The sequence below is a fragment of the Urocitellus parryii genome, chromosome 1, assembly GCF_045843805.1.
Source record: "Urocitellus parryii isolate mUroPar1 chromosome 1, mUroPar1.hap1, whole genome shotgun sequence".
In the NCBI taxonomy this organism is placed as follows: Eukaryota; Metazoa; Chordata; class Mammalia; order Rodentia; family Sciuridae; genus Urocitellus; species Urocitellus parryii.
The window spans coordinates 261,344,465-261,369,656 of NC_135531.1; the positions used below are offsets into that span (position 1 = coordinate 261,344,465).

At 31.8% G+C, this 25,192-nt stretch overlaps 1 protein-coding gene across 1 annotated transcript in view; it reads left to right on the forward strand.

The window, feature by feature from the left end:
* The window catches only part of Spag16 (sperm associated antigen 16), a 917,689-nt gene that overhangs the window by 148,956 nt on the left and 743,541 nt on the right, over positions 1-25,192 (forward strand). The window contains exon 10 of the mRNA XM_077799366.1: positions 7,022-7,149. Within this exon, the coding sequence (XP_077655492.1) occupies positions 7,022-7,149 (128 nt within the window). The remainder of the gene's footprint in view (positions 1-7,021; positions 7,150-25,192) is intronic.

Here is a 25,192-nt window from a genome sequence, read left to right on the forward strand (position 1 = left end):
ATATAGGAGCATAGGACAGTTATGTACAATGCATTATACTTTCTTTCCTATTCCATTCCTGCTCCCTTCCCTTCATTCCCTTTTGTCTAGTTCAATGAACTTCTATTCTTCCCCAACCCCTGCCCCCCTTATTGTGTGGGAATATCCACATATCAAAAGAACATTCAGCCTTTGTTTTTTGGGGACTGGCTTGTTTCACTTAGCATGATAGTCTCCAGTTCCATCAATTTACTGGCAAATGCCATAAATTTATTCTTCTTTATGGCTGAGTAATAGTCCACTGGGTGTATATATACCACATTTTCTTTATCCATTCATTTGTTGAAGGGAACCTTGGCTGGTTCCATAGCTTAGTTATTATGAACTGATTTGAACTGCAATAAATATTGATGTGTCTGTGTCACTACAGTGTGGTGCTTTTAAGTCTTTTGGGTATATGACATGGAATGGAATAACTGGGTCAAATGGTGGTTTCATTCCAAGTTTTCTGGGTAATCTCAAGACTGCCTTCCAAAGTGGTTGCACCAATTTGCAGTCCTACCAGCTGTGTATGAGTGAACCTTTTTCTCCACATCCTTGCTAATATCTGATTGGAATGAGATGGAATTTCAGTATAGTTTTAATTTGTATGTGTGTGTGTATATATATATTTAGTTTGATTCCATCCCATTTATTGATTCTTGATTTTAATTCTTTAATTCTGAGGAAGGCCATTCCTGAGCTGACATGATGAAGAGTTGGGCCTACTTTTTCTTCTAGTAGGTGCAAGGTCTCTGGTCTGAAGTGCTATACAGATTTAATATAATTCCTATTCAAATTTCAGTGATGTTATTTATAGAAATAGAAAAGAAGTAATGAAATTTATTTGGAAAAAAATAGCCAAAACAACCGTTAGGGAGAAAAGTAATGCATGGGGCATCATGATACCAGACCTCAAATTATACTTCAGAGTTTTGTAGTAACAAAAACAGCATGGTATTGCACAAAATCTTTGAAGATCAATGGAACAGAATAGAAGACACAGAGACATACCCACATAAATACAGTTATCTTTTACTAGACAAAGTCTCCATAAACATACATTAGAGAAAAGATAGCCTCTTCAACAAATGGTGCTGGGAAAACTGGAAATCCATGTGTTGTAATTGAAATTAAAACCCTGTATTTCACCTTACATAGATATTGACCAGTGATATTGGTGCTGCTTTGCAGGCCTGTTTTACCTAGATTTTGACCAATGATGATGTGGTGTTCTCAGTGCCTGTTTCATATAGATTTGGCTCCACGCTCTACCCAGACCTATATAAGCTCCTAAGCTAGCATACCAAAAGGGTTTTTTGTTCCCCCTGCTCTCTGGCCTCCTCCCACATGTTGAGAGTGTACTCTCTCTTCTCATGCTTATATAAATCCTACTACATGTAGACTTCCCTCCTGTTATTGTCAACAGATTTTATTCAAATTTGTGAGCCAAGAACCCCGAAGGAAATTGGCAAAGCAGGAATTATAGTCTCATCTCAAAAATGAGGATCATAAAGATATGTGTATATACATGTGTGTGTATGTCCATACACACATATATATGGATATACAAATAGGAAATATATATAGTAGTATATATATCCTAATATATATATAATCCTATTATAATGTTATATATAATGCTCTATAAATATTTTCAGCTAAGTTTGCCATTTGTTAAATTTTGAAAGATGTGTTTTTATTCAGATGGAGTCTCAAACTTAGCAAGCATCAGAATCACCTGGAGAGCTGGTTAAAAACAGATTATTGGGCCCCATTCCCAAAGTTTCTGCTTTTTTAAGTTCAAGGTGGAGCTTGAGAATTTGTATTTCACCAAAGTTTCCAGCTGATGGTGATGTTAACTGCTAAAGTTGACTAATGGAGGTTAAATTTTTAAAAATAATATTCATTATTATTTAACATCATAAAAATACAATTATTTAAATTTGAAAGATAATTATTTTCTAAGCATGTCAATTTTTTTTTGTTTTAGCCTTTAATCAAAGTATTTCTTAACACTTCCTTTCATGAAAAATATTGCGCATTCTAAGTCTAAATCTAACATCATTCCCTATGCTTTTAAATCAGGCACACCTTGGACCTCTGTTCTATTAGTTTATGGCATGAATAAACTGTTAAGTCTAGAAATACACTTTAAAAATGTGGTGACATTGTGGAGTTTTCAAGTGATAGTTCAATGTCTGTATGTTTTATTTTTGTGAGTCTTTTTGTTTCAGCTTAATTTGATATCAGTCAAAGTACAGAATGTCTCAGTGATAGAAAGACTAAAGAATAATTAGATATTTAGGAGTCCTAAATTAAAAAAAATACTTAAGTACATTTAGGAAAACAGTATTTTTCAAGTGTAATACTTCTTTCTATAATGAAAGGCCACAAAAATGCAAGTGGACATGACATTCAAGAGTTGAAGAAATTTATAAGTAAAGCTTTCCCTGGTTCACTGTAATTTTCTTACTGACTGGCAGTGTCAATTAGCTCAATCAGAACTTGCTGATAATGTCAGCTGTCACTCATTCATAGTGATGTGTGAAGTCCACAGGTACTGTGGACTGCTTGAGTGATGAATGAAATAATGAGGGCATGGAAGCCTGAACAAAATCCTCCATTTCTATAAATTCTTGTTCACATGGGGAGTTACGATAAAGAAAGAAAACCCTGATTAAAATCTATTTTAATGTGGTTTATTTTTAAAAGTTTGACCTTAAAACAGTAAAGTTTTAACCTTATCTTTTAAAAAATTAATGTAAATGGCCAATGATTAATTATCACCATTTCCTAACATGTTTTGTCAGTGAGAGCAAGACTAACTATTTTAAGATAAGACCCCAAATTCATATTGAATTCAATCTTAAATCAAACTTAAAACTTTTGTCAACAGACTTGCTGAGTCCCTGAAATACCTAAACTAATCAGGCCTTGTTTTGTGTATCTCTGAAAAAAGTAGTTTTCTGTCTTTAAAGAAACACATTTCTTATTAATGTTTTATTGTATATTTTATATCATTGTTACTAGAGTTAATGGTATATTTTTATTTTATAACTTTATGTCATTCATTGCATATGTGAAGTTCACTCATTATTATTAATCATCTGTAGTAATATCGTCTATTTACAGATCCTTTCTCCTTTTGACTTCATACATACTATCTAGCCATCTATCTATATTATCTACAATTAATGACAATTGGATGCCCCCATTCCAATAGTTTTATCACTTACTTATTTACCATAATAGCTTCTTCATATTTCTACTTCAGTGTTTATCAATGATATGGTTTTTCATTTATGTTGTTTTCTTATAGAAATTGGAGTCTTTGGAGTGGAACAAATGAATTCTACTTATATTTGTGACCTGGCAATTAAGATAGTGCCTGACACAGGGTAGAGAAGTGTTGAGTGTAGGCCTGAGTGAATAATTTTGAACTTGTTCAGAAATTGCTTGGGATAATTCTCATGAATGTTGGTTCAGTGGAAGGCTAAGAACAAGACATAAAAGCAGTCTCCTGTCAAGTGGCATGGGTACAGGGCCTGGATACCCAATAGACTCATGTGGAAAGAGTCTCAGTACATAGCTGGGTTTATTCATAGGGAGAGATTCATGCAATCCCTAGATGATATATTACTGAAACAGAGAAATTGATACCCATCAGGTCCTCCATCCTTTGCATATAAAGAGCAAGACAAAATTTAATTCCAATTGGCTCATGAAGCAAGAAATTCTATTATCACTGATGCTGAGACACATCAAGATAGCCAATTGTTAAGCAGATATAGGACTGGGATTCTGACAAGTAGGAACACACTGAAATCAAGTTTGCTTCAATCAGTATCCTAGGAGAATATTAAATGTATAATTTTGTTAATATAGAATTATTTTACAATAAATAGTATGAAATGATTAAAAATGAATTTACTAAGTAGTTGGAATTAACATGTGTCATTGACTACAAAAATAATAAAAATAGAAACAGTAATAGCTAATGTTTATTAAAGATTTACTAGGCTCCAGTCATAATGATGAGTGCTTTACAGAGGTTATCTCACTCAATTCTTATAGTAGCCTATGGAACAGGTATAATTTTGTTTATAAAATGTGTAAGGGCTTAGCTTTATTTTATAGTATTAAAAATTACTGTGTAGCTCTTTCTATTTTTTAGAAGGTAACTCCAAAGGAAAGGTATTTCTATGCCTTTCTTTACCTAAAACTAGAAAATAAAACCTTGATTCCATTTTTTTGGTTATAATTTACAGACAGGAAAATATAACTATGAAAATTTGTTAAATAGCTTGACCAATTTCATTAAAACTAAATTGCTTTAAAAAGCCATGATTTTTGACTCTGACTTTTATTTAATATAGGAGGCTTTAAAATAATGCTTGTGTCAGAGCCTCACTCTCAGAAATTATTACATTCAATTGGTTTGGGGTGGGACCAGTGATTGCGGAATTTTTTGAAAAGTTTCCCAGAGATTTCAAATATGTAGTCAGAGTTGAGAACTACTAACTTTCAAAGCATACTACTGAGAGCTGAGTGTGCCTTCCCATTGTACCTTGTCAATACAAAGAAATGGTAATGGTTATGTAGCTTGAAAGAATGGTTTTATGACTCATTTTTCTTCCTGTCTTTTATGCATTGTCCTTATTTATGTATTCTACATTTACCTCACTGATGCTGCTTACCTTTCAATGACTGATATCTCTTGGAGTATTGCAGCATATTGGCTGGGTAACATGAGTTTTATGTTTTGGTTTTGCAAATGCATCTATATAGGATTATATAGGATTAATATTACCAGGAAACTGCAGCTCTTATTGGAAACCCATTTTAAATAGTTATTCAGTTATTATTATATTTTCTTATCTTCTTCTGAGCTAGAAACATGGGCAATAGCACCTAGCTGGTTGGGTTTAATTAAATACCTGGATTTATTTGTTTATCTAATAATTTTCTTAGCAATGCTGATAAAATTGATGTAGTAATAAGTTTATGATTGGAGATATTTATATACAGTCAAAAATTATATAAGCCTGGACTTTGATCTACTTTGCTGTATTTTTTTACATAGTATTTTTACCCTCCCTCCATTTCCAACCCCAGTGGCATCATTAAAATGAATATTACCACAACAATAAAAACAAAAGGTCAAAAGATATAAAAATGCAGTTCAGAAAAAATTAAGTACTGGAACAAAAAGAGAAATACATAAGAAGTATAACCTAAACAATTAATTTAAAAATGTAAATGAAATAGTTTTATATGTGAATTAATTTTTTCCATGGACTTTTCACCTCATACAGTTTATTTTATCATTTTTTGATAAATATCAGTTATCATTCATATAGTTATTGTATTTTGTATTCTTCTCCTAGAATGCAAACTCCACATGGAAGTTAATTTTATCTATTTTGTTTTGTTCTGTAGTATAAGAACTGAAACTTGTTCCTATCACAAAATAGAGACTTAATAATAAATTTTAGCCAAAAGAAATAATTGTTGAACAAATGTAAATACATATATATGTGTGTGTGTGTGTGTGTGTACTATTAACAAAAATGTGGTAGTGAATTGCAGGCAGTGCTATGTGACTAGCAGAAGTATAATTTAAACAGCATTTGTGCAAAGCAGTCTATGAAGAGGTATTATGTTTTTGTCAAATATTTATTTTATTTGAATTATTTATTTGCACTTCTAGAACTCTGCTTTAAGGAAATAATCAGTGAAGTAGAGATTTATAGAACGAAAGCTGTTTATAATGTTGATAACCATAAAAGAGACAAAAGTAGTTGAATATTACATAAAATAAGGCACTTAGCATTCTTTCAAAACAGGCTCAATGATGTGAAAATGCAGTTATACAGTGGTAGATGAAAACTAGATGATGAATAATTGAGCATCAACCCAACTTTGTAAAAAGTGAGAGAAAGAAAGGGAACAAATTAAGTAATTAAACCAAAATGTTAATAGTAATTATATCTCAGTGGTGAGACTAAGATTGCATTAATTTGCTTCTTTGTAGTATCATGAAATGCACAAAATTTCTATATGAATATGTATTACTTTGTTAATCAGAAAAATGTTATCTCACTTTTGAAAATCAACTTTATTTATAGCTCTGAGAGTATATTAAAGAATTCATTAGAATGTAACCTCTGTGTGGGCAAGACTTGTTCATCCGCTTTGCTCATTCATGCATGTCTCATACCTAGAATATTGTTTGGGATAAAGTGGTACTTCTAAATGGTTTTTGAATAAATTAATGATGGAAATTGAATATATGCCTCTATCTGTAAAGTCAGTTTTAAAGAGTTAAGTGAGATAGAAGAGAATTGATTACTTCCTTTTGTGTATATGTGGACTTGAGCAATTCATCCATCCATCATTAGTATTGAGTACCTGTGCATAGCATGTCTTCTTTCCACATGTGAGGGACTCCTTTCTCATAGACTGTTACCCCTGGAGTTTGCTTGGTGGGGAAAGAGGGTACCCACAAATGGCAGACATGAATTTTAATGTATGTGATTTAAAAGGATTTTGACAGAGGTCTTTTCCCTTCAGCATGTGCCATTATATTAATCCTGTTTCCTGGGGTTTTAAGAGGAAAACCACAGTTAATCTGTAAACAAGCACTGTTTTGTTGCCCTGTGCAAGTCCTTTTGGACATTTCTTTTGGGATGGAAAGCTTGTTGAAAAATGACAACTAACAATAATATAAGACAATGTTATTGTGTATTTCATTGGAATTCACCAAGGATGTGTTTTAAAGTAATTTTTAACTTGTAACATGCAGTGTAGAATTAAAATTGCTTATGTGCATGTCATGTATCTTTCTTTCATTTTTTTTTCAAAATGAAAGTAGAAAACAAAGGACTGAAGAGTCAGAGAAGAATAAAATATTTATGTTTTAATTTAATATTAAATAAGAAAGATTATCAATATGTATAGTGATTTGGAAATTTGAAAAAAGCTCTTCATTTTTTTCTAGGATTCAGAATTTCCCATCAATATACAACCAAATCCAAACTTGAATTTATGTAAAGAAAATCTTCCTCCAGCAAAATTTGACTACAAGCTGAGTAACATTTTTAGACTTCATGAACTTCCAGTGAGCTGGTAGGATTCTTGATGTTTTATTAATAATGCTTTTGAGATTTTGTTGTTATGTCTGAATTGTGGGACTCTGGTTTACTCTTAGCCTGTTTCCAAATTTCTAGTCACAGCACTAAAAGAATCTGCTTATAACTGCTACAATAATCTTAAAATTAATTGGTTTAGGCACTTGGTGGCAGTATAGACTAAGTACACTATTATGAATTATTATTGTAGAGGTTAGAGTTCTGGCTTAAAATAATGCACAAATCATTTTTAGAGAAGTTTCTAGGATTATTTTAGAGATGGGATCTCAGCAACTATTATGATTGTACTTCTTCCCTGTCAATATATCCTTTTCAGTTTTTTTTTTTTTTTTTTTTTTTTTTTGAGGACCATAATTACATGAGCTAAAAACATACTGGCTTAAAAACAAAACTTATTACTTGACATTTATTAAAATATATTGTTTTATGAATATATGTATATATATAAATTGAAACTAATATATAAAATGAAACTTATAAAAGTCATAGTTGTATTATTCAGATTTTTTGAGAAAAATATTTCTGTGGAGATTCTGCATGTTTTATACATCCTATGATACATTAAAATTTTTGATAATCATGGTTGTATCTTTTTGATTATGACTTAGGTAAAAACATTATTTTCTTATATTTGGTCTTATAATTAAAAGTACATATAATTATTCTTCAAATAAATCTATAATTTATACAAAAGTACTCAGAAAAATTTTCATAGTTTCCTCCACTTTGATCTTCTGTTATGTGTAATGTACTTCCTAAACCCTAATTGTTTGACTAGTTCCTAGTAGCAAGAATATTGTCTTTGATTTATTATTTTCTCCTTATTAATAATGCATTCTTCAATATCTTCAGTTTGGTCAAATATATTTTCAAGGTATACATGCATTTGATCTCAGTTATATTTCGTGGAGTAAGATATACAGATATTCCTCTTTTACCTTCTAAAATTTGAAATACTCTTTCTTAGTTTTATGCCTTCTTCCATTCATGATATTTTGATCTTTCCTCATTTTTCATATTTTTAAGGAGCATAACAGGATCTTAGTTGCCATGACCAAAATCAGTAGGTTAATGAATACATAAAGGGAAACATAAAATAATAAACACGTGTTAATGTTCTGTTTTAACTTCAGACAGGTGTATATGCATACACATGCCAGTGTTTTGAAATAAGGTCATGACTTTTTCTTAAATTGTATGTTCATTGGTATTCTGCACTGTATTTCTTACATAAGTTATGCCAACAATGTTTCATCTATATTTTTAATTTGTTATTTCTTCAATCTAAAATAAGAACTTCAGGTACTTGGAAGATGTTCTTACCACCTTTTTATAGCATTAATTATTGACAGTGATTGTATCATACTTGTATTTCATCACCTTAATTAATATTTAATTACATTACAGTGGAAAACACAACAGGTTTATAACAGGTTTAATAACAAACTGCTTTGACTGTTGCAGTCAGGGACTTTGGCTGATGGGAGCAGGTACTTATTTACTTGAATATGATTGGAGAGCTCTGAGTGGTTGGAGTGTAGCTTATAAGCACAACTTGTGTGTTTCACAGCAAGAATAGGAAAACTTGGTCAGTCCGGCAATTTGGTGGAGGGTAAAGGAAAAACTTTTGTCAAATAAAAATGTGGAGAAGAGGAAGAAGGAAACATTTAGTTCTTAGTCAAAGATAAAATCTGGACTTCCAGCCTCTGGAAATATAGCTGCCCTGATGACAGCTACTGCAATACAGGGAATAATTTCTGTCATAATCTTTACTAGCTAGCTTATCAGTAGAGGAGGATCTAGCTTTATGAGTTAGGAAGCAGAAAAATGAAACATCATTGGAAAGGATATATGCTATCTAATCTCTTAGGATAACATACCTGCAAAGAAAAGTATGGAAAAGTTGTCACTTTGGAACAAGTCATTTACCTGTTTTTTTTTTTGTTGTTGTTGTTGTTTTTGTTTTTTTGCCTGTCTGCTTCATTTTCAACATGTCTCTGCATCTGTACACCACCATGTCTTCTTTGCCATGTGTTTATGTGTCTCCTACCTATTTTGTTCTACCACTTCCTTCTCTTCATTCTCATTCTATACTATCAATCCTTAGTAGTAATAATATAAAATTCAATTTAAAACTCTTTAATATTTCTCAAAAGTTTTCAAACTCTCTTTTCTTAAATTTAAAATCAAATTATGTCCCTGCCATACACAGAACAGTCTCTGTACTAAGTAGATCTTCAATGAAGTGTTTATTGACTAAGTCATATGCTTCTTGAGGGAAGAAAAAAGCTTTGTTAAAAAATGACCGTCTATTTATTTATTTATTTATTTAGGATTGGCAATTACCTTCAGTGAAAAGAAAGTTCTTCAACTATGGTATATAGCTTTCTTAATTTGTAAAATATAGTAATAGTAATGACAATAATAGTGAATGGAATATCAATAATAAGAATGTTTACTAAGCACCTATAAATGCCAAGATTCATCTGCTTTAGACACACTATCTCTGACCTTCATGTCACTAAGGCAGTTATTGTTCCTTTATCTCTCTGTCACACTACACACTCACACATACACACACAGCTCAGACACCTTGAGAATCACAGAAAAAAAAATTTGTATCAGATCTGGTTAACTCAAAAAACTCAAATGCAACAAGTGAACCACACATTATTTTAAAGAAAAATTCTAAGGGCATAATCTCTATTTTTGTAGTTCAACATATAATTTACCAGTAATTTACAACTATATGACTCATGATTTAGGCCAAAATCCTTTTCCTTATGATAGATAAATAAGCATGGCCTAGGATAACTGCTTTAAATTAGATTGTGTTTAAGTATATAATTTGCTAATTATGTATTCTTCCTCTGGAAAAACAGATTTATCAAAATGTATGTTTTACTAAGTTTTTCAAACAAGGTCATCATAAAATAAATGCATATTAAAATCCAGATAATTTAAAAATTCTTAATGTCTTACTAATTTGCATTTTTATAGAGTGCAATTTCATAGGTCAAAGAACCAGAAGGATTTTAAATTAAATTAGTTAAGAGAATTTTAAAGTTCTAATTTAGGTAGGTGTCTATTACTCTTATAGAATGGTTCCCTTCAGCCTAGAAAATGTGCTTCAGCAACTTCCATTAGTTAAAAAACAATTTCCTTTCTTGTCCAGAGAACTCCCCACTGTGTCTGTGCTCTTTCCTTATGCCCCACTGTTTTTCACTGAAAAGTTTGGCAAAGAGCTGGCCAGACTCACAGGTACTTGCTCTTCCCATTCTTCCCAGCGATGGAGTTCCTTCCTCCCTTCCCTCTCCTTTGAAAGGAGACTGCTCTTCTTAGAGTTATCAGCCAATTCCCATGTCCACCACCAGAAACATTTATAGATTCTGCTTTTCTTCACTCCTCAGCGTCTGTTTGCTCTTCTGACTCCTTGTTTTCGTGCTGACTCCCACACTCGTCCCTCTCAGCATCTTCAGTTACTATTCCTCTTGGGTTAGATTTCTGGATAATAGACAGCTCCTGGACTCTAGCTCCCAACCTATACTTTCTCTCTTGGCCTCATTCTTTCTCCAATTTTAAGTACTCTCCATGTGGTGATAACTTTACCCTTGGCATTTCCCCTGAGCTTGAATATCTAATAGGCTTCTCCAAGTTGTGATGTCTAAAAAAGAACTTTTGTTCTCCAGAAAACTTGGTCTTCTCTGAATACTCCCCATTTTTTCAAAAGCACCACCCTGTACAAACTATGTCAAGGAAAACCCTAGAACTCTTTTTGATTTCCAAAGTCCTTGCCCTCCATTTTCATCATTAGATCTCTCAGTGAGCGAGCCTTAATTTATGTGGGGAAGACTAATGGAGGGGCAAGTTTGGACTGGGACTAGACTTGTTAAGTTTAGATGACTATTAAACTTCCAAATGTACTGAGATGTGGATGGGATACCTGACTGTGCAGCAAGCAAACTGCACGACCATTGATGACGGGCAAGTAGCCAGGTTCCTGTCCCTACTATTCCAGGCACTTCCACAGAAACAGACACTAGAAATAAAGTGCCAAAGTAGCTTTTAGTGTGAAAGAATGGGCATTGTAGAAATGTAATTTTTAAACATTGGTCAGTCTAAAGCTTATTTGTTGTTTTCCTTGTAAATTATATGTTTTCATGTGATTAAAAGTCATATTTAAATTGTGAATTTTGAAATTAAGTATTATCTTTACATGTATTTATACTCCAAAATTTATATTTATGATAAAATGATATTATGTATAATTTTTAGAATATTTATATCTCCTTAAAACAAGCAGGCAACGTAGAACAAAGTAGGCATTTAAATTTTGAATTGTCAAAGGGAAAGAGCTTACAGTTCCTTGAAGCTTCAAGAACATTTTCTGTAGAAGGATAATAGTCACATGCAGTTTTAAATAATTATAATCACTTTTAAGTAGTGTACAGAATAACTTAAAACATTTTCTATAACATAAAGATATATTCTACCCATTTTATAATTTACTATCAAAGTACTAAGGTATTCTGTTAGCTTCCATTATATAAAGATACAGTAATATTTATGCCATTAACTTTTAAGAAGTAGGATGTGCATGAATTTACAGTAAAAGTAAACATTCATTTTAATGAGCTATTTATTTTGGGGGGTGTGTTCCATGAATAAACACATCATCTAATTAGTAGATTAGATTTTCCATTTTTTTCAGATTGTCTTTAGTGTCCTTGAGTGTATCTTTCTTCAACTTTAAATTTGTTTAGATACTTTAGGTTTGTTGAGCAGCTGTCATCTTCCAGAAGGTGTTCTGATTTGTTTTTAGTCAACTTACAGCTAAAATTATGGAAGGGCTTTTACATTGGTCACAGATGATGCGTAAAGCATTTTCAATTCCCGTGTTTCATTGACTCAGTGAGAGACCGACAGTTGCCCTTCTGGGGCTATAACCATTTTTCATTCTCTTTTAATTATCTAGATCCATAGTAATAACCACAGTGACCTACAAGAAGGTATTGTTCGACATATTATAATTATATATAGCAATTATGTGTAGTGCCAACAATGCATAAAAATCCCACCTATTAACTAAGGTTGTTAAAAAAATGAAACTATGCTTGTCTCCCTTAGGACATAGTTTTATTTTTTGCCAAATTAAGACATTTAGTTTTTCTATAAAACTTTTTCTAGGGTCTATTATTATGATAAGGCAGGTCTATTTCCATGGAATGGCAGTGCATTAATAATATTCCAGTAAATATAGAAAACATATCTCAAATTCATCTTCCTTCATTAATACTGGTATTTTTTTTAAAGAGAGAGAGAAAAAAAATTTAATATATATTTTTTAGTTTTCGGCGGACACAACATCTTTGTTTTTTGTATGTGGTACTGAGGATCGAACCCAGGCCGCACGCATGCCAGGTGAGCGCGCTATTGCTTGAGCCACATCCCCAGCCCCAAATACTGGTATTTTTTATTATCTACTATGTAAAAGAAAGAGAAATGGAAATTCAAAGCAAAGGTTAATTTTGTAATATAGAATGTCAGAGAAGGTTGTTTAGGACAAATACTGATATACCTCTTGTTTTTTTTTTTAACAACTTATTTAGTATTTGAATCTATATTATATTCACACATTTAATTTTGTTTAAATAATTAGAAGTGGCAAGACTGGGTGAAGTATGAATAATTAATAGTTCTAGTGATTTCTGCCATTGCTTAATGGAGTTCCTCCCTAAACTTGCTAAAATTTTGTCTTTTGTCCATCTTAAAGTATGGAATGGCATACCATAATTGTTTTTTCTTGATATTCACAATTATATGATGAATGAATTGTAAACATCAGTGCTTATGCAGATAGGTCTAAATATCCAATTTTAGAAACTTTTTATGAGGCCATAATTAGGATGATATTGTCACTTTGGCTTAATATCATTAATTTTTTCATATTAATAGTGCTTTTATAATCCAATAGAAAGCAATAAAACTTCTTATTAGACTTATGCACTCAATGTACATAACAATATTTATGCTCTGAATTCAACTTTAATTTAAAACTACTGACATTATCCCAAGGCAATAACCATTAATTCAGAGTACCTCATAAAATAGGACATTTTAACTTGCATATCTGTGAACACCTCAAATTTAGCAGTTCTAAAAGCCAATTCTCTTTTGCTGCCACTCTTTTCTCTCCCATTTAAGTTAGTGTCATATCATTTATATAGTAATCTAAGGTGACCTTTGTGTCTTTTTTAAGGTCTTCCTTACCACTAATTTATCACCATTGATCACGTAAGCCTGTGTATACTACATCCACCATTAGTTGTTCAGTCATTCACTTCTATTAAAGTCCATCACCTGTTATTTAGGCTCCCCCAGGAATCTCTGCCTGTAGTCACTCTTTCAACTGGAATTTATTTTTTATACTATCATTATTCCAGTCTTTCTAAAATGAAGATATGGTATCTTATTTTTCGCTTTAAATCTTTGATTATTTTCCAAGTCCTGAGGTACATTTGTTTTTTCCCAATTTTGCTCCAGCATATATTTTGGTTCTGTTGTGCCTTTTGCCACCTATACCCATTCTTCACTGAATTCATAAGATTTGCTTAAGGATTTCATGTATTGGCTAATGTTTCTCTGACTGGAATGCATCTTATTTTCTTTTCTCTTTTGCAAATACTCAAGCTACCTAATGTGTATTGTCATCCCTAAACCAAATTTTCTTTCTGGTCTCTTGACAGTAATTACATAATATAGAGGATTCTTAATATAATGATACACAGAACATATCAGGTTTAATTCCAGTGATTTATTTATGAGTCTGTGTTTCCAAATTCCCCAAGGACTCTGGAGAGCACAACGATATAAATACTTTGTGCCCATATAGTCTATATCCTCCTTTTTAAAAAATATAGTACCCACTTATAACTTATGTATCATGCAGTGTTATGCTGCCTTTAAAATTAATTTAGCTTGAATATTCAAATGTTTCTACAAATGCTATGGTCAGAATCACAATTGGCATACTCATTCCTCTCACAATAACTATAGTACCTCCTTCATGCACTCTCAATCAAGGTCCAGTTCTCCCACATTCATTGGGGAATGTAAAAGAGGCTGAACTACCACAGCCTGCTTTATTTGCCTGACTTTCTAAGTTTCTTAGTCTTGTTTTTTAGTATCAATCATCATTCCCCCTTTCTTCTATGTTGTACTATCTTCTCTCAGTTTCCAGACATTTCTTTTTTAAGTATCCCTAGGACTACTACTGGATACCTGACTCTCTGCTTTGCTGCTTTCTTCTTGAATATTTAACTTTCTTGACTTGATTCTGAATTTTTACAGCCAACTAACATTTGTCCTCAACATGCTAACCTGAAATCTAGGTGATTGTTCCATCATCTCCTGTGCTATTTCCTATCAGTCCAACTGGATTTTCTTGGCAACTCTACTCCACGTTATTCTCCATTTGGGAAGTGAGAATATATCTGACAAGCCTGAAGAATGTTTTTATGGGAAAGCTCATCAACAAATATAAACATAGTATATTCTAGAATGAATCCATGGGTTTATGATGACTGTATAATACATGTACAATAATAATATATAAAAAGGAAAAATTCCATTCTAAGTAATATTGATACACAAATGTTTTATATATGAAAAAATGCTGTATCCTTACACCTGGCTAAATTAGGCACCTATAAGGAAGGAAGAAGCAGTGAATAGATGCCAGTCTGTTACTATATACATTTAAAATCCTACCACGTGACTTAAACATTGGGAATAAGGTGGAGGGAAGGAAGGCAGAGGGGTTTATTTCTGTGTATCATCTTATTATTTTATTAGGATGATCCACTTATTGATTGTAAGCCTAGGAGTGGGCTTGGAGGAAACTTGGAAATAGGACCCCAGATGTCATATCCTAGAATGGAGATTAAATAGTTTACATTACCCCAGAGTGTTCTTTTTGCATATTTTACTCAGAAGAAGGTAAGAGATGCCTGAAAAAGCATTTTGGCCTCCTACTTTCCAAATAACTCTAGATCCTAATGGCATTGGAGGAGTATCAGGTTGGGGGAGTATGTTTAAACAGATTGTATGTCAAAGGTACTGAGACACAGGTCTTGTGATAGAGGATTGTAGGCTTTCCTATATAAAATGTTGGTAACTCTGGTGAATAGGGAGAAAAAAGGTAACTACATTTCTGATCTCAATATGATGTGTAGACCAAACATTTCCACAGTAAATTGTATCCATCAATTCTTGCAGATACCAGTGACAAGCTTTAAAATTTTCATGTTGTTTTTTGGAAACTGGGCTATTGTCAATGATTTTTTAAAAATATTTTTTTTTAGTTGTAGTTGGACACAATATCTTTATTTTATTTATTTATTTTTATGTGGTACTGAGGATTGAGCCCAGCGCCTCGGCATGTGCTAGGTGAGCACTCTACTGCTGAGCCCCAGCCCCAACCCCCTTATCAATGATTTTTTAAGAAGACTAACAAGCTTTTCCTTGGTAATAAGTTACGTATTACTTACCTTACTTTACCAATAATATGGAACATTTTTTTGTTTTTACTTTTGTAAAATATCTTTATTTTGTTTATTTATATGTGGTGCTGAGGATTGAACCCAGTGGGCTTCACTGTATGTGCAAGGCAAGTGCTCTGCCACTGAGCCACAGCTCCAGCCCTAATATGGAATATTTCTTAAACTGGGAAAACTGACTGCCTGAGAAATTATGATCTAGGAATAGAAATAATTTACTTGGATTTGTTTTACATTTGTGCTTTGGGGAAACCAAAACAATTAATATGACACTTGGTGAAAAAAATACTTCCATTTCTAAAATTTCTCAGTTTTTCTTTGTATATTTTCTTATATAAAACATTGACATTATTTTAACATAATAATTAAAATCTGAAATTCTCTTCAGACGAAGTTGGACTTAGTAGGTCTTTCTTAAGGCCTACTCTGTGGGTTTAAACAGAATAACTTAGAAATGACTATCACAATTTCTTTGTGATAATTTTGAGAAATATAGTTGTTGAGTACATCTCATTGAGTATGCTTTTCATTTTTGCGCTAAAGAATGTGTATTTATTTGTAATGTTTTCCTAGATACTGAAAATAGATATTTGGCTATATACAGAGTCTTAGTTATTCATAGAATTTTATTAATCTAAATCTTTATTGTTTCTTATCTTGCTTTTTGCCCACTTTTCTTTTTAAAGAAGAAACAAAAGAGAAATCCTAAAATTTGTTAATGGAATAAATTTAAGTATTAAATCAAATGAGGTCTTAGGCTATTCAACAAAGTGATTTAAGAATTATGTGTGTGTATATGTGTGTGTGTGTGTGTGTGTGTGTGTGTGTGTAATTGCTCAGCTATTTCCACAGTGATTTTTTATTTAAAAGGTGGCATTTACCCTTGCATAATATGTAGTAAATATTATTTTTAATTTCAAAAGTTATTCCTTTTATGGCAAGATCTACCCTTAAAAATATTTTTTTTTTCATTTGTTTCTCTTAACCACAAAATCATTGTTAGAGTTTGAATCTGGAATGTTACCCAAAGGCTTATGTGTTAAAAGATTGACCCTAATGCAGCAATGTTCAAAGTGGAACTTTGGGGAAGTGATTGGTTCATAATGGATTAATCCATTATGGGTTCATAATTTAATGGACTATTTGTAGGTGGTTGAAACTATAGAAGGTGGGGTCTTGTTGGAAAAAGTATTCACTGGGGTCAGTCTCTGGAAGGCTTTATCTTATCCCTGACCACTTCCTTCTATCCTCTCTCTTTTTTTCTCTGTCTCTGTTTCCTGGCTGCCATGAGGTGAACCAGCTTTGTTCTAGTATGCCCTTAGGCTGTGATCTCCTGCCCAAAGGCCCAGAAACAATGGAGTCAGCCAATCATAGACTGAAATTTCTGAGAGGCTGAGTTAAAAATAAGTCTTTGCTCCTTTAAGTTGATTATCTTAGGAATTGTGTCATAGTGATGAAAAATTAACACAGTCATTTAATTAAAAGTAGAAAATATGATATAGTGAGTAGAATGAAGATATATAAACTAACTTTATCAGTTTCTTTGTACTTTAGAGATTAGCTGGCCATTTGTCCTTAAGTCTTAGATGATGCTACCATGAAGATCACAATGAACATTTACTAAGAACTTGAACAAATATCAATGTTAAAGCCTTCTTGTATATAGTCTCATGAAAAACTCATAAACAATATATGAGTATGATACTAATATATTTACCCATTTTACTAATGAAGAGCTTGAGATTTTGGAATGTTTGGTGCTTTATTCTTTATTGATTTTATTTGCTTCATCTGTATTTCCGATTAATATTATTTTTAAAAAACATAATGGTATGACTTTAGGGAAACCAGATAGGTAAACAGTTAAGATTAAAAACTGCCTGGTACCAAAACCAACCAACCAAACAAACAAACAAACTGCTGGTAAGATCTGGCCTGTGTTTAAGTCTTGGGCTCCACACTAAACACTGTGATTTCTGGCTGGTTGACCTATGTATTTCTTTATGTTAGCCTGTTGCCTTGGGCAAAGTATATAGTCTCTATTTCTTTCTTTTTATTTTATTTATTTATTTTATGCAATACCTTTATTTTATTTATTTATTTTTATGTGGTACTAAGGATCAAACCCAGGGCCTTGCACCTGCTAGGCGAGTGTTCTACTGCTGAGTCACAACCCCAGCCCTTTATTTCTTCATCTATAAAACCTACCCAAAGGAGCTGTTATGATGCCTAAATAAATTAACATCTAACTTAACAATTGTAAGTACTATATAAAATGTTTGATAGTAAGTAACTTGGCATTCTAAGTAGTATAGTTAAATAATATTACTTTGATGGGGAATTGCTACAGATAAAAAAGAAATTCCAATTTTTGGTAAGGAATATTTTGTATTTAAGGTTGACAGAATCTTCTATTTAGTTTTGGGGGTTTGCCTAGGAATTTAGTCATATGAAGTTTAAAAGTTAAATAGAACTTTTTTAGATTATTTAACTCAATAAGTTTAAATTGCTGAATGCAGTGGTACACATCTGTAATCCCAGCTATTTGGGATACTGAGGCAGGAGTATCACAAGTTCCAGGCCAATTAGGGCAATTTAATGAGACCTCCCATCTCAAAATAAAAAGTTAAAAGGGATGGGGTTGTAGCTCAGTGGTAGAGTACCCCTGAGTGCAATCTCCACTACTACAAAATATTAGTTTAAGAATAAATGTATTGATCTTATTTTAACCTAGAGAAATAAGTTTCCATTTGTATTCTACATTACCAAAATATATTTAAGGGAGTAAAATATACATTTACTAAAGTAAGGTAGAATAAAATGATTCAAAATAATTATCTGAGAAAAAAATGGATCCACACTTGCAATGACAATTTATTATTCATAAAGTGATAACTATCCATTTGCTGGAGAAAGATCATAATTTTGATGCTTTTATCAGTTACCAACTTTAAAAAAAATCACATTTAGAAAAAGTTTTCCACCTTAACATTCTCATCTTTAGAATTTGGGAAAGAAGACACTAGGTGGGAAATTTAGCCTTCCTCCTTAAATGATAGCTTAGCTTAGCCTTTGGTATGCATCTACTTTCCTTAGAAGCACCTTGTCTTAGAGCTGATGAACTTGGTTCCTAGATCCCACCTGTTCTAATTTGAAGCAGACTACATTACTCTGTTCTCAAGGACCTCCAAGTGTGCTGTTATTAACAGAGATTCTAAACTCTTGAACAAGGCTTATAGACCTTTTCTAATATGGTTTTTGCTGTCCTCTCCAACTCTATGTCCCTTCCTTCTGTATTCAGATATTTCTGCAATGAGACCTCTTCAAACCTTAGTGGCTTAACTCAAAAGATCTAGATGTCAGTAGATTTAAGTGTTCCAATTTTGAGATTTAATGTCACCAAAATATTTTAGAGGAAACTGACTTTTTCCTTTGTGGAGAAATATTCATGAAAAGGCTGAGTACCCATATGTGGAAGTCATAGGGAATTATTCAGGGGAAACTGGGAAACAAAGACTTCTACCTTCCCTTGTTTGGGGAAATTTTTCCCTTAGTTCTCAGCTCCCTTTAAAAAGTAATAATTCAATAAGAACAGAAGGAGTAGAGGGAAATTGGTGAATGCCAGTGAAATAGAAAAGATAAGAACTTAAGAATTTAAAATTAAATAAAAAATTTACTAACAGAATTAAAAACATTTAAATTTTAATCAAGGTAAATATTTAGTTAATAAATGTGGAATGTATTAAAATAATAAAAATCAACAGCTTAAAAATCTGAAGATAAAAGCCAGCAAATAAGAAAGTTAAACAAGAAGATTAAGAAAGATGGTTTTCACTGTCCATATAAAGACAGGAATGTTTTCTTTATTTTATATGATTAATAAACATGTCATATATTAGGAAAAGTCCAAAGAAGATCAGGTAAATGTAGACTAAAGATAATAGATGTAGTTAGTGAATTGAAGTTAGAAAAAATTAAACAACCAGCAAAATGAAAGTATCTAGAAATACCGAAATAATGCCAAGCCGCTGGGCTATAAAATTGTACATTTTATGAAATCTAAGAAACAATCAAAGATCTAAGAAACAATCTAGGTTTGATGGGAAAAGACCAGTGAGTATGTAAAAATATCAAGCTATAGGCCAGTGGAGTTGAAGTCTGGCTAACTGACCCTTTGGAAATGAACATTCAAGATACACAAGTGTGTAGCAACCTCTAAACAAATCTCCCATTGATTTTCACCCTGACTTTATGCTTCACCTGTCAGTGTAACAGACTTGCTGGTGCTGAAAGAAAATTTGTACCCTTTGTAATGGTCTGTGCTGGCATTGTGCTCTCTGCTTATGGTCTTTTCCCCTCAGACTTGCTTCAGAATCTAGAAGAACACTTATTTCTGTTCAAAGAACATATAAACACTGGCACATACTCAAAATATAATTTGTATTATTGACATTTCAGTATTAGTTATCATTTAAAGCAGCAAATGTTTTGTGTAAACATAGTTACATCTTTCTATTTGACAACAGTGACCTTTAATTTTACCTGCATTGTACAGATTATATATAATGGTGATTTAAGATTGTTGTAATAGAAATGGATAGGTGGTATCAATTTCAAATGGACAATGTCAAAACTAAGAGCTGCAGTTGAGATGAGATTTATGTATGAACAACTATTTTCTTTATTATATGATTGTTTTTGATTTATTTATTTTTATTTTTTGAGTTATTTGAGATTTTGAGTAAGCTTCTACAATACAATGGACTCTCTCTGAATCCAATATCTAACTAACCACAAATATTCATTTGGAATGATGATGCTCTCAGCTCTACTGAACTATTTGTTATTATTCCTAAAATCGTAAGAGTATAACAACTGTTTTCATCACATTTACATTGTATTAAGTATTATAAATAATCTAGAAATTATATTCAAATGCTGTACTATCTTATATAAGGGGTTTGAGTATCCATGTATTTTGTATTCATGGGGAAGTGTCCTGAAATCAATCCCTTGTGCATACTAAGGGATTACTATAATATATCCTTGTGGTATTACTGTGCAAAACTGTCATATGAACATATCATACTGTCGTATCTTGTATTCAAAGATTGTATATATTTTAGTATTTATAATATTGATTTATCAACAATATTATAAAAGAGGGAATATTGTTTATTTGGTTAGAGTAAGGAATTGATAATGACAACTTTAATTGCAAGAGAAATTGATAAATATTACTTACAACTTTTGGCAACTTTGTAAGTTTAGAGAAAATGATGTTTAAGTATGTGTATTATTTTTATCAAAACTGAAAATAGTATTATTCTTTTTTTCTTATTAAAATAATACATACTTCCTCTTGTTCCACCCTCCAAATATCAAATCAGATAATGCTATTAGCACATGTGATTACTATTATCCTTTCAAAAGTCTTTTACAAACCCTTTCCCTCGTCCCACTTTCCTGGTCCAGCTTATAAAATCTGTTTTGAAACTTGCTTCATGCAGTTAAAGCATTATAGATATCCTTCTATGTTAATTATCCCATCCTTGTTTGATATCTGATGATATTAATACATCAATATAAAAATACAGTTACTAGTTTTTATTTTTTTATAAAAAGACAACTGTGGTTACATTTTACATAGGTCTTTGTTTAAATGTCTTTATTATTTATGATATTTTGCATTTTTTCTATTTATATGTTTATGAGTATAATATATTTCTAGGGTTAAATTAGCTTATAGAATAGAACTATAACCTATTTCTATGAATTTTTCTGTACTACTTCTGCTTAATTTAAATAAATGAGACACTAGACAAAACACTGGTTAATTCTTGATACAGTGATTAATATTTTGTTTTTATGTATTATGTAGTAACACCTTAATTATTTTTAGCCATTTACTTGTAGGGATTTTTTTTTTTACTAGAATGTATGTTTTAGTAATATTAAAACATTCAGTTTTAAAGATATGTATATCATATTAATTTGATAGTTCTTTAATATTATATATGATCTATACATGTTCTTCCATTTAGTTTATTTGATGATATATTTTTATGATCTTAAAGTATAATTATATTGCTGCCTACCAAATTCCCTTCCAAGTCCTTTTGACATATTGTGTTGTCCTCCCTGAAAGTCATTCCAGCTTTCAAGCTCTGGATGATTAGAAGTCCTTGCTTTCTTTTACGCCCATCCTCATCTCAGCTCTTCAAGCAGGGGCCGTATTAATTACCTTTCCTGATAACCATTTTGTATCCTATTTATTGCTTGAGTCCAGATGAAATTCCATTTACCATCAGTATAAATTGGAATGCTTTACATTGAAGGTGCTACAACAAAAACTGATTAAAAGATAAAATGAAATTATTAGATTCATTAATTGTAAAGATCAGGGGTAACTTCAGGTCAAGCTTCATTTGCTGTTTTAAAGATATCACAAAGTACCCTATTCCTCTGTTTTTTTCTGTATTCAGTATTGACTTCAAGCTCCCTTGTCTCCTTTCATGGAAGAGAAATGGCTGAAACAGTTCAAGTCTTCATATTCTTTTACAATGTTATCAAGGGAAAGAAAGAGAGTCTCTTTCCACAGCTCTTGCAGTAAGAGAGGGAGCGGTTCCATTCCTGCAGGTTTAAGCAAATGTATCCCTGTTTAATAGACTGATCATGTTAAATGCCACTGCAGAGTTGAAAACTGTGACTCAGAAGAATAACCATTGTATTGACAGAATATTATTAAGACCTATCCTCCAGGTGGTGATGGTATCAGATCATCTGCTTGGCTGATAATAGAAGGTGGTGTTGCTAGGAGAAGTTTACAGCAAACAAAACAGCCTGGGTGTTGTTACCAGAAGGAAAGACAATGATGCCACACAAGTGTCAGCTGCACTGTAACTTCTCTTCTGGCTTACCTGATAGATAATCAGATAGTCCTAGTTGATCTCTTCTTCCCTAAATTGGAGTATATCCCCTGTATCCCAAATGGTATCTCTGAGAGTTTGTACTGTTACTGATTTTGAAGGCCCTGCTATTGTCATAGGTAGCATTCTGCTGCAGAAAGAAAATTATTGCTGGTGTGAGGCATTTAGACATTTATTTGACAACATTTATCAAACATACTCAGGACATTGTGCTGTGTTCTAGACAGACCAAACAAAGGAAAACATTTCTCAGGATGGTTTATGGATTAAATTAAATTGTCTACATAATAATGTATGGCATGGTTCTTGGAGCATGGTATATGCTCAGCAGATATTATTTATTTTTATTTATCCAAAATAGTCCTCCTTCTCAGTGATAGTCCCTTGAGACAGAGCTTTATTACTATGACTGTATCTTTAAGATATTCTATTAACACGGTCCTCTAAGTGTTACTACATCTCTTGAAACTCGTCTTCAGTTTCTGGTGCTTGACTAGAGATTGTGTTAATTTGTAGACAGAATGACTTGTTCTTGCCTCTGGATCTCTGCTGCCAGCTGTTTTCCATCCTCTTAGCCTCTAACCTGTGTTACTCTAGAAGATGTGTATATTTCAGCTTTGACCCTTCTTTATCCCTTATTATTATTATTATTTATTTTTTGGTGAGTAAACAACCATGGATCAACAGTGCCTTTCAAGAGATAATAGTTTTAGAAAAGTAAATTACTTCTTTGGCTAGAGCAAGATCTTCAGGTAAAATACATGATTTATACTTTAGTCATGCTAAATGGAAACAGTATCCATCACATTGTGTGCTTTGCTTTGACAGTTTAAATGATAAGTAAGACTAATAATTAAAGTCCCATAGCCTTTGATTGACTGATGTTGATATTTTCTATAAATATTTCCAGAGTAAACTGAAATAATTTATGATACCATAAACATGTTTCCTAAATGTTTCTGAGTGATTCACAATGACTTATTAAACCTTTGCATGAATTTTTAGTGCATTATTAGGACAAGTTAAGGTCAGAAAAAGAAGAAAAAGAAATAGGCAGTTTTATGTTTCCGTCCATGGATCCTTCTGTCCATCCATATATTCATACATTCATCCATTCATTTATCTTTATCTATTGATGAACTATAAATACCAAAGTCAAGGGCTTTCTTGATGATAGAACATGTATTTACCATTTATGTATCAATTTTATAATCAGAATCCAATAAAATGCACATCTTTGTTTTATTTAATTTTGTGTGCTTTGAACAAAAAGCCAAAAGTCAGGATATTTTTTAACTGTAAAAAATACACCATGAATACGAAAATGATTTTCACTATATTCTAGACAATTTAGACATCTCTCTGGTGGCACTTTATGAAACTTAAATCCTAATTATTTTCACCATCACTTCAAATACATTCTGAAGATTTTGTTCCACCTATAAAAGTAAAAGTTTTCTGGTATAATCTGTGAATTTTCATGCTCAATCACAGCTAAAGGACATACCTTATGTTTAGCTTGATTTTTACCAGAAATGTTTTGCCAGATTAAAATGAACTTTGTAAATTTGGTGAGATAGCTAAGCATATTCTTTATTGTTTTATTTTATTTACAGATAATGGTTACATATGTTACTGAACCATACTGTCACCTCTTAAGCATACGATGAACTTTAAATTGAATCATGAATATTTAAGGCTCTTGAAAAAAAAATATATATAATTTATATTAAATTTCAATTTGATTGCCATGGAATATGTTTGACTCTGAATACGTGAATATGTAAACATTTTAACTGAGATATTTGTTAGATCTCAGGATTCAGCAATGTGTTCTGGAGTTAGGCTGCCTGGGGTTAATTACTTGTTTGCCTTGCAAATATTTGTGGTGATAAGTGACTCTCACTCAGGCATGATTTTCTCACCTGATGAATGCACTTAACTATGGAGCAACTACTTTATAGAACTGTGAATAAATGAAAAAATATGTCTTATAATAAGCACTTTATATAATATGCCCATGTGAATTAATAGGCATTTAGTAAGAACTATGATTAAGTGAGGAGTATATATATTATGGTAAGCACTTAAAAGCATGTCTATTTCTAAAATTGTAATATGTGATGTTTCTTATATTCCTAGCAATTGAATATATTTTAAATTTTGAAAGTTTTGTATAACTCATTTTATGGAAGCCAAAGATTGAAATATTTCCTTTCAATTTAATGATGTTTAAAAGTGCCATGTAAGTGCGTGAAGAATAACTCAGTCATGATAATAATAGCATTCCAATTTTGAAAATCATTTGGAAACCTAATTTTCAACAAAAATCTAAACAATACTAAATAGTTTATGGATTTATGAATATTTGAGTGTAAGGATTACTATAAAGAGCTCAAATTGTTTTTAATAATTTGTCTCTTTTTCCCAAAGCTCTGCTGTTTGTATTAAAATGTTTACACATTGACTCACACTCAGATTGACCAGATGGAATATTTTTATATGATGTTATTAACTTTTATGTTAACTGAAC